The sequence below is a fragment of the Varroa destructor genome, unplaced genomic scaffold, assembly GCF_002443255.2.
Source record: "Varroa destructor unplaced genomic scaffold, Vdes_3.0 BEIS01000852.1, whole genome shotgun sequence".
NCBI classification, from domain to species: Eukaryota; Metazoa; Arthropoda; class Arachnida; order Mesostigmata; family Varroidae; genus Varroa; species Varroa destructor.
The window spans coordinates 42180-53118 of NW_019212305.1; the positions used below are offsets into that span (position 1 = coordinate 42180).

Here is a 10939-nt window from a genome sequence, read left to right on the forward strand (position 1 = left end):
AAAGCTTTATCTCCCCCATAGGGGTGCAGACTAACCTCAGTTTACTGACGGTGCGGCACAGAGTAATAACTGTAGAAAATATGATTGATCAAATAACTATGCATTTTTGCTAATCAATCCAGTTTACGACGGTTATCTTATTACAGTATTTTTATATAAATCGATAAACTGATATATGTATTAGGTTTTTCAAATTTGCCCCGATTTATGGGGCTAGATATCTCTAGCCATTATTGTTACATTATTATTATTCTTCCAGTCATAATCATAATGCATGCGGAGTTATTACGCCAGAACAGTTAGTTTTCGTTTGTTTCCCCAAACCACCGCGCACTATTTTGTGGTTCCCGTAGCCTATATTCAAAAAAGTACTATTTTTTTAAACCAACCTTAGCAATTTTCAGATTTTCGACTTTCATTTTATGCACAATAGATTAAAGAAAAATTAGTTAGCCGATAAGTTTGATGTGATCTTATGTCATGACTCTGCTTTATCACGTCATCCCGATAAAAAAAAAGTCAAACAATAAGCAGTGTATTGATCTAGAAGTGTTTAACATTAGAGTCTGTCAAAAACAATAGGAAAAGTCTCAAACATTATAAATATAAATATCTCAATACGACGTAATGTTTTTCATATCCTTAATAAAAAAACTCTCAACGCTATTCCAAACCACGCTTAAGCCTTAACCTTCAACTCTGAACAGAAAACGTTAGAGGATGGTCAGATCTGCAATATTTCTTTTGTTGGGGATTTTAGCTTAAAGTTAGATACGATTCAAAATTTGTTTGGAGTCCTGCACAAATTTGCCATGAAGATCCCGTGTTTAGCTCTATTTATATCCGTATTTAGCTTTAAATTTTCAGAAATAACAAATTTATAAAATGAGATGTTGACCCTTTGCCATAATTCAATCCACTTTATCTAAATTAACGTAGTTGCTCTTCCTTGAAGTCGCGTGGTCCATACTGCCAGATGCAGAAAAGGCTTGACGCAAGCCAAACTGCCTCTTTATATATCTGAGATACAAGCTACAGACCAAAACAAGGATGGCAAGAAGGTTTCTTCAAAGAATTTGTATTTATACAGAGTTTTCTAGTTTGTGGTCTTGAGTTGATATGAGAAAGTATGGAGAGTGGTCCAGTGACATGAGTAAAATGTAGAGGGATGGATAAAAGCAGGCGCTTTTTGTCCGTCTAACTATCATGACCCTCATCACTGTCCATGGGGCTGAGCCATTCCGGTCGAGGATCATCGACATTAGGTAATAACACGATACCGCTTTTGTCGACATATAAAATACGTTTTAATCTAACGCTCCTTTTACCGCATTATGAAGTACAAATTTGAGCGCAAAGTATACATTACCTGAAAAAAGTATCGAAAACTCTGTTTCTGTGAAACGCTCAAACAGGGGTTGAGAGATACATGGTTGCCGCCTTTGCGCGAATGTTTCAGTCAATTATAATATTACCATTTCAGATCGCCGAATGGAATTCACAGATGGGGTTTGTTTTTGCCGCTCCCAAATATCGCAGGATTTTTGTCGACAGCGGGTTCAAATCTAATAAAACTTACATCGTAACCAGCATTCTTGTAAGTAGCCCTAACTTAATATAAAAGGTTGGCTAAACGTTTCGAATAGCACGCATACACTAATAGAAACAACAGACGATAAGCGTTTTAACATATTACTCATATTAATGTTAATATGATGCCTAAACTTCGACACAATGGGTCTTTTTCAAGTACTAGAGTGAAAAAAATCACAATACAGTACGACTTTATCAAGGACTTGTTATTTCTCTAGGTCATGCGGATTGTCTTAGTTTCACTCGATTCATAAGACAACCCTCACAACTAGCCATCGAGTACTTAGTTTTTGCTTGAAACGTGGCAACGAGCCATGGTTTAAGCTATTTTCCCAAAGTATCCGTTCATCGTCGAATCGTCATTGCAGGAAGAGCCGTACTTAATGCGACGCAAAATGGAGCCTGGCGTTAATCTTACCGGCAATTCGCAGTTCGAAGGTTACTGCAAAGATTTGGCCGACCTTATCGCCGAAAAGCTCAACTTTACGTACGAGTTGCGGCTAGTCAAAGACGGAAAATATGGAGGTCAAAGCGCCGACTCGGAGTCCGGTTGGAACGGAATGGTTGGAGAGCTCATCAGAAACGTACGTACCGTGACGCAGTCTATGTCTTTACTTTTTCGTCTACCTAGAAGAGGACTTTACTCGAAGACCGTTGTCGCCCCGGTGTGCTTTCAGCTCCCAGTCATCAATGTCTACCATGTCATGTTGGACGGCTTCGTCTTCTGACTACTTGACATTTTGCAGCCCGGGATCATTTCATATCACCAAAGCAGGTTTGCGTTACCGTCAATGGTCGTAGAAGGCTCGCTCAAGTGAAAAGAAAAAACCGCGTTTCTAGTTGAAGGAGCTCTGAAACTACCTGGGACAGTCGAGAATGGCGTCGATTAGGATGGGCAACACGTATTCCAATTCTGCGTCTAGCAGTATCTTGACATCAAGGGTCCTCAGCGTCAATCCACTTAGTTTTCCTTAGTTTACGTGCTAATGTATAAGCTTGCTTTGCTATCCGACGAGTGATACATGAAGGCTACGGTGCTATTCAGGGTTGTTGCGATCCAGCGCTGTACCTGTTCTGTGATGGCTTTAATAACCTGTGTTTTTCTCAAACCACAGTTTTGTCGACATCACGAGGTCTCTGATTACCCTTCAAGTATCTTTCTGCGCCTTGGTAACTTGCGTTTATATAGCTTCCGTTTGTGCCATTCCTGTCTACCATATGTATCTCTCTCACTACCGTTACCTTTTACTCTCTTCCCATTGCCAATCCACCGATTCAACTACGCCCCGCAAGTCCAGCAACGTACTTTTTTTCTTCACACACCGCTTGCTTGAACATGTCGCAGTAATTTTTATCGCCTCGTTAAGCTTTGATGTTGCGGGAGACTTGCGCATGTCAGCGTAATCAGCTTTTTAGGAAAAAGGAATAACCATGAGACGGGACAGCGTAACGGCTGTTACCCTGTCAAGTGACAAGGTGACGGAGACAGGAGACACCTGACGAGTGCTGCATCAAGAGAGAGTTGATGAAGAATAAGCCTTATACTGCCTCAAAAAGTGACGACACAAAGATAGAGGGACAAGCAGGCAGAACAGATGACCCAACTAAAGGAATGGGAAACTTTCTGGGCCATTTGTCAGAAAATGGTGAACTCTGCTCTTTACATTGTAAGCTCCATGTTGACGGGGTTTGAAACCAGTACGTTAGTTTTGTCTCCGGTTAATTCGATCAAGTTAATAAGAATGCGTTATTTTTAATTAGACCTCTTTGGTGTTTGCGTTTGTGAAATGTAATATTAGAAATCTTTGACTATTGCAGGAAGCGGACATGGCTATCGCCCCGTTGACAATTACGTCAGCGCGTGAACGAGTAATCGATTTCACAAAACCCTTCATGTCACTGGGTATCAGCATTATGATAAAAAAACCAATGAAAAAAAAGCCAGGCGTGTTCTCGTTTATGAATCCTCTATCACGTGAGATCTGGATGTGCATCATCTTCGCGTACGTTGGCGTGTCCGTCGTTCTCTTTCTCGTCTCACGATTCTCGCCCCATGAATGGCGCTACGAGGAGACCTTCGTCGGACCCACCGTCTCCAACGACTTCTCTTTATACAACAGCCTCTGGTTCTCGTTGGGGGCGTTCATGCAGCAGGGCTGTGACATTTGTCCAAGGTAGAACACTGAAACAGAACAGAGTGGACACTACTTAAGTCAACAATTAACAGTTATAAATCGTGTGTATGTACACAGCCTTCGTACATAAAAGCAGCTTTGCAACTTTATATGATCACCTTAAGAGTCACTTATCACATCTTAACTTAGAAAGCAGATTGTCATTTCACTTTATATTTATACGGATCCGCCAGCGCTACATGTTCTTAAACGCACAGTCACGAACATTCAAGCATCAATTGTTTTTGCACCCATGCCACTAACATCTCTCAATACGAACTACCAACGGAAGAATTATTTCGTTAGTTATTCTTTATGTTATTTGTTATAAAAGAAACAGCACCTTGATTGGAGTTTATACTAGGCTCATCGTCGTTAGGCAAATGTCGATTGCATGGTCAGACGCGTGCGAGGAAACAAGAGTCGATATGTCCTTTGTTCCTCACGACCTCCTATTGCATCGTTATATTATATTATATAATTACTTCGTACTGAAGGAGACTTTAAGATAAGCGACTGTAGTTTTTGCGCGTCATACAATAAACTATTTGTCAAGCGTTACGATTGCTGCTTTGAAACAGCTGCAGAAAGAGGAATATTTAGCAATTAACTTGTAGTAGCCAGGACTTAATGCAAGATAACGAACGCGTTAACGCTAGTTTTTTTCCATATTGTTCCTAGAAGTTTATTTTAAACCGCAAATAGAGCTCCTTTTCAGGTGCTCGCACTTAGTCGGACTACCCTATATATTATAGACCACTATGGCGGCCATTACAGCTTGGACATCAATATTTGATAACCAAAGTGATAGCGTTTCCAATCATTTGTACGATCAGCAAACGCCTGGGCTATCGTTCACAAAGATAATTCGTGGCTTTATTTTTATTTTTTTTAGCGCGTAGAATTAAAAGCTATTACTATCACTAAGCTATGACGAACACGCTACATCTGCACCGTACTTGAAGGACATGTTTTGTCGAGAGTCTGCTAAGGTGCCTTCACAGAGCTACTTGTCTTCAACCCCTTGTAGCTTCTCGTCAGAATTCGAATGCGGCGCAAAGTCCTGTTGATTCCCTTTGCGCTTGTTCCTTTTATACAACTCATTGCCTATTTCGCTTCAGCATGTCGACTTCAACTACGTGGAAAGAAAAGTCAGAGAACGAAGAAAACGTCAGAAGGAAACCTGAAACTGGCAACAAGGCAATATACTAGTGAGCAGTGAGCTCCGGTTATTTCCTGCGCGTAATATGTGCTTTGAAGTTCTTATGTTGGCTTTCTACCTGGCGCGGCTACAACCTGCCGCACTGCTATTACGTATTTACGCACGTTACTGCTGCTGCTGCTGCTGCTTACTCTTTCCAGCCAAGGGTCCTTTCCGAAACTTCGAAAGTCGGGAGCCGGCGGTGAACTGTCGCTATTCTTGTGTGTACAAACATTGCAATGTACAACTGTGTGTGCACGACTGCCTAGATAGTAACGACTGAAGAACGGAGCGTAGCTTACATTTACACAGGCTCGATGGACCGTTTCAACAGCTGCGCTTTTTTGTCTTGGCTTCCTTTCGGGTTTCTTTCGTTGTGTTGCTTTCAATCGAACAGTGGCTCACGACGCAGTTCGTCCGGAATCCAGGGGCGGAAGCGCCTCGGGTGTTTTCGTCTTACTCCCAATCTTTGATGCCATTCGAACACCCTTGCCGTTATCATTCCTAAAATCATTTCGATGCAACGGCGTCCGCCTTCCTCTCTGATCGAGAAAGCCCCTTCCCATAGTGCGATCCAGTCCTGAGCAGAGCACTTTTCCTGCCGCGCTAGGGCGGCTTAACGACTTGTGACAAGGTCTATCCCAAAAAGCTGTGTAAAGCCACCCTTCCTCGGAACGCTTTATGGCGTTGCAGACATCAGAAACCTTAACGTTTCTCCTTGGCCTTGTTAAGCTTCCAACCGTTGACGTAAAGTCTCCCATATGATAGCTCAGTGAACTAGACATCACTTCAAAAGGCTTCAGGGTATTCATCTATCGGTCGAGCGAGGTCGTTGTACGGCTACACTAAACACATAAGCCAGACTTCATTGTAGTAGGCAGTAACGGGGCATGGCACGCATTCCGCGACGAAGTAGTAAAACGAGTCACAACAATGAGATGCATACACACTCCAAATGCTTTCGAATCGAGAACTTCACCCATTCGGTTAATATATCAAATGATAAACGATCATGGTAACATGGTTCAACAACGAGCCGCCTAGGATCAGTGGGCACCTATTTCAGTTGATAAGATTTTATATCCCTGTGGCTCATAGTCCAAAACGGTCTAGCAGGAGTTTCTGAGATGACAAGCTAAAAAGTGCCGCCGCGCCAATGGCAATGAATGACTGGGAGAGCTGAGACGATTCAATAGACGCTAGTTCGGTTTTTAGGGTAATCAGTATCTCTGATTATTGTTATTCTCAAAACGCGAACAAACGAAACGTCACACTGGTCTTCTAGGCTGACTGATGTATATGCACGCGGTGGATTTACATTGGTTCAGCTTTCCAATCTAGACAAACGGTAGCACTAACAGTCTTAAGCAGACTAGTGACATTCATCGAGTGATTGTATTGTAGTATTACCAGTGACGACTAGGAACACGTGCCATTGTATAAATGCCGCAATTCCGCCGCTGCGCCTTCCTCGCTGACTACGCTGTCTTTTATTTGACTGATTTTAATCAGAGTAAAAAAAGTTTTTATTGGCGCTATCAAGGGAACGGACTTTGCGATCAAAGTTGACCTGTCTAATCATGCTAGCAGCAACCTATAAATAAATCAATACCCATATGCAGAACATCTTAATAAATAGTTGTATCCAATAGAAGGCTTCACAACTCGCCGGCTGTTTGCTAGTTGCGTCCGCTCAGATGATGATGATGATGACATGCGTGAGCGGCTTCTGACCACGTGTTGGCTTTTTCGATCTGCTTTCTATTTGTTCCTGGATGAATGTCTTCATTAGATCAGTATCCGGCCGTATTGTCGGGGGCGTCTGGTGGTTTTTTACGCTAATCATCATTTCATCGTATACTGCCAACTTGGCTGCGTTTCTTACTGTTGAACGCATGGTGACGCCTATCAATTCTGCGGACGATCTCGCTAAGCAAACGGAGGTCGAGTACGGCACACTTGAATCCTCGTCTACGCAAGATTTCTTTAGGGTAAGAGGATTTCTTTATTCATTTTAGTAGAACTTGCGTTACCAGGTAGCTTATATACCATTTAGTAGCCTAAGTGGTATAGAGGCTAAGTATGGTAAGTAAGCATATTCACAGTCTTGTTAACAAGTGACACAGAATCAGCTTTCAATCTCTTATGTAGGAAAGTTGTCACACATACGAGCTTCACTAGCCTTTTCAATCTGTGGGGTGAGTTTTAAGCTTCATCGTACTTATAGAAGCGCAGCTTTTCTTTCAGAAATATTTATAAAGTAGTTTTTTAATTATTTTGTATAATGTTTAAATAACCTCTTACTAGTTCGTAATTACTAGGCGTAACCCGCCTGTTTACCCAGGGTTCGTGAATCTTTCTGATTCTCAGGTGCTGTCAGAATTCAATGATTGCTAATTGTAGCAACGCATATTTGGGTGCGTTTGTATTCTAAAACATCCTACATATTTCGTACGATTGTAATTGGAGGTACAGGATATACCTTTTCCGAACGTGTGACAAAAAAAAGACAGCAGTGGAAAAGTAGTTCTACATATATATGCACACACCTTTCTTATAGGTATAATTCATAAATACTTAGCACACCACTTGTGTCAGATCAAAAACTATTCCAGCCAATCACCGGAACTTTCTGTTTCACCTACCACATACAGCAAGCCGACCTCGTCTGTTAAAGGGTGGCCTGCTTCTTTCAGTGTTAAACTTATTATACGAATAGATATTTCATTTTTTATTATAGTATTATATATAAATATTCTAGAAATGTATGTTTCTTCAAGGGTAGGTATCTAATCTAAACAGACTCATCGATATGCAGAGTTGTCGAGATATATTTATGAGGGCACTGCGTGACCGCGTAAAATAGACGACCAAAATTATCTGGTTTGTCTCCACATTGAGAATCTGTTAGGAAGCTGAAGCCAGTCCCTTGGTAAACTTAGTTCCAGGGACCGCAAACTATTATTTGTGATATAAACGGATGATAGAAACGACCGGTAACGTAACTGCATCGATATGATGAGAAAAATCTACAGTGCAGGCGGAGCCCTGCAGGTCGGTCCCGGTAATAGTGCTAAAAAGGTGACATTTTTTTACACACAAGAGAAATATAGCCAAAAACTATATGATCATAATACAAAAAACTTAATATATATCATACGTTTAATGGATATGAGGAAGTGCTCCGTTCAACGGGCCGTTTCGGATATGCCTGAGGATTAGGACCAGGCATCCCATTGAAATCGATGTGGCTTTAGGAACTTTATTACCGCCGCAAAATCCACTTTGTTTATCTTAACGACTATCATTTATATGCCTTTTAATATAGTATTTATTTGATGAACTATTATTTAGTTACTATAACTTACATCTTGGTAAACCACAGCCGATGTAGGATACAATGATGTGACACTCGTTTACAATTGCAATAGTCAAGTGAGAATTTCTTTTCTGGGATATGACCGATCGTGCAGCAGTGGGTACTGTGCCAGAAAGCCCGGCCTATGGAACATTTGTTCAATTTTATTTCGCAATTTTCGAAATTAGAAAACGTGATTTGTTTATTTTCGAACGTGAATTTCGTTTTTCCGTTTAGCCCCATCTGCTTTGGTTGTTCGCAGGGCGTCAACGTGTTTAGCATGTGGATTTCTAACATCTTCAGCTGAGGATTTAATGACACCTAGCCTTAATATTTACTTGCTCGTTTTAGGTAATGAAGTTGCGGGGGCAAGCCGCAGTAACCTAACACTAGCCAACCTAAATTTAAAGATTTCGGCGTGTGAAATATATATGAAGTCAGCCGCCAGAGTGACAAGAACTAACAGTATGTTTATGAGGTACTGTATATATAAAGTATAGTGGTCCATACGTTATATTGAGTTCTCATAATTTTACTCAGACGATTATTAACATAATACAGACGCCAGGTGACTTTCCTAGACAGAGCAACCGGATACTTTGACGGCTCCTTTTATTAAGCCTTAGTATCACGCTATGAATGGTTTACTGACTTGCTTGAAAACCAAACCCATTAGTCATAGACTCGAGAGGTAAGCTTCGTTATTTTGCGACTTTCTGAGGTACCAATGAACTGTGTCAACTGTTACAAAACATTTCAGAAATCGTGTACATGACGGTATGATACAGCAATCTTGCGTTCATATCACGAACGCATTAGTTCCACCGATTGGCTTTTTATGGTTCGTCATAACACGTTTGTTGGCTTTAGATGTCGATAAGCTTTTTTTTAATGACCAGTAGCCCGCCAGTTTTTAAACTGGACCCCATTATGATCGCAAACAGAGTTACAGAACTTATTTATCCTCGGAGCGCGATCGATTGAGCAAGCCCAGAAAAACCTTCATGGAACTCCCAAAGGTTCTTACCTTCTTAGACAATCTTCTACATTGTCGACGACGGCTGACCAAACAACTTTTATTTTACCAAATGTAATGAGTTTAGTGCGAAGTCAATCGTGGCTTTGCTATCACACCTTAGGCAAGGCAGACTACTATGATCAAATTATCTGTGCCGACGGATTTTGCCTGGGCAACACAGCATCCATCTTCTATAGCAGTAAGTAATAGAACTTTCATTGGAAACTCTTCAGGTTTTTGCAGTTCACCCCGCATACGTCATCACTTGAGCTTCAAATGAGTTTCACCTTCTCTAATCGCTCTATTGCTCGATTTCATTCCATTCAACTTATCTGTTTAGAAATCGAAGATCGCCGTATATGCGCGTATGTGGGAGTTTATGCATACTCGAAAAAACGTGTTTGCTGCAACCTACGAGCAAGGTATTCAAAGAGTGCGTGAATCTAAAGGAAAGTACGCCTTTTTAATGGAGTCTACAAAAAACGATTACATCAATGAGCGCCGTCCCTGCGATACCATGAAAGTCGGCGGAAACCTTGATGCCAAAGGCTACGGCGTCGGAACGCCGCTTGGATCGTCGCTCAGGTTAGTCTATTTGAAAAACATCATAATATTCCAATATCAGGGAACATATATAGAACCATTTAAAATACTTTGCGTCACATGGATTATACAAGTCAATGTTGAGTTTATGTAACTAATTTGACAGATATGCCAGATACCCTAGAGCTGTCACCAGAGGGTAACAAGCGGCATGATCAATTCCAATTTCTGCCGCATCTGTAGCATCTACATGTGTCGTTAGGCTCGTGAAGACCTGGTTTTCTGCAGAGTCTGTGGTGGAACTCACGAATAGCAATGCGAGTGACGACATTTCTGTTTAACTGCTTTATTTCTTTCCATTCGTTGTTCCTTATTACACTCGAAGCAAAGATTTCCGCATATTTTCGCTTTTAGCTTCCAAGGTTCTTGGAACCTCCCGTTGCTGGGAGCTTAAAGCTACGACGTAGATCCTCGGGCCGTATTGGCGAGTCGACGAGGGGCTACGCGAGGTGATTTTGGATGACTATGTATAGCCTCACTGCCCGTTTGAGCACGCAAGCCTTTATGCGATTTAATTATTTGCGATTTTTCGCTGTAGGATTTTCTCAAATGATGTTCAATACATACATTACTGTTGAACAAGTAAGGGCCGGCTGTGAAAGGCAGGCAATAAGACGATTCCATCGCCCATATAATCAATACTGTCTGTCTTTGCATGTTTCGGTCACGTGCGTGGCGAAACTCCGTTTCTGACAGAAAAGAGCAACGCCGATCACGGAAATCGCTTTACGTAAACAGGTGACCTGGCGAAATACAATATATCAGTAGCCGCTATCCTACCTTTCCTACAAAACATCATCCCCCTCGTTTTAGTCGTATCTAAAGTCGGTCCCAAATGTATGATTGCCGCATGGAACTGAACTAGAGTTTGCCACGCTTGAAACCTAATCGACGTGTATAAATAAGTCATCTGCGTGCAAGGTGAAGGCTGATTTCTCCGGCCCTCGTATTTGGTTTAGAAGACCTTTTAGCAAGATGGAGAATAGAATGGG

The 10939-nt window shown here is 41.5% G+C and overlaps 1 protein-coding gene across 1 annotated transcript in view; it reads left to right on the forward strand.

The window, feature by feature from the left end:
* LOC111255164 (glutamate receptor 1-like) overlaps window positions 1–9929 on the forward strand; it is a gene marked incomplete at its 3' end in the record, with an annotated part of 39294 nt that extends 29365 nt beyond the window's left edge. Inside the window, exons 8-12 of the mRNA XM_086976434.1 lie at window positions 1484–1597; window positions 1962–2177; window positions 3412–3767; window positions 6761–6959; window positions 9685–9929. Coding sequence (XP_086832560.1) covers window positions 1484–1597; window positions 1962–2177; window positions 3412–3767; window positions 6761–6959; window positions 9685–9929 — 1130 coding nt within the window. The remainder of the gene's footprint in view (window positions 1–1483; window positions 1598–1961; window positions 2178–3411; window positions 3768–6760; window positions 6960–9684) is intronic.
* Between the last annotated feature and the right edge of the window lie 1010 nt (window positions 9930–10939).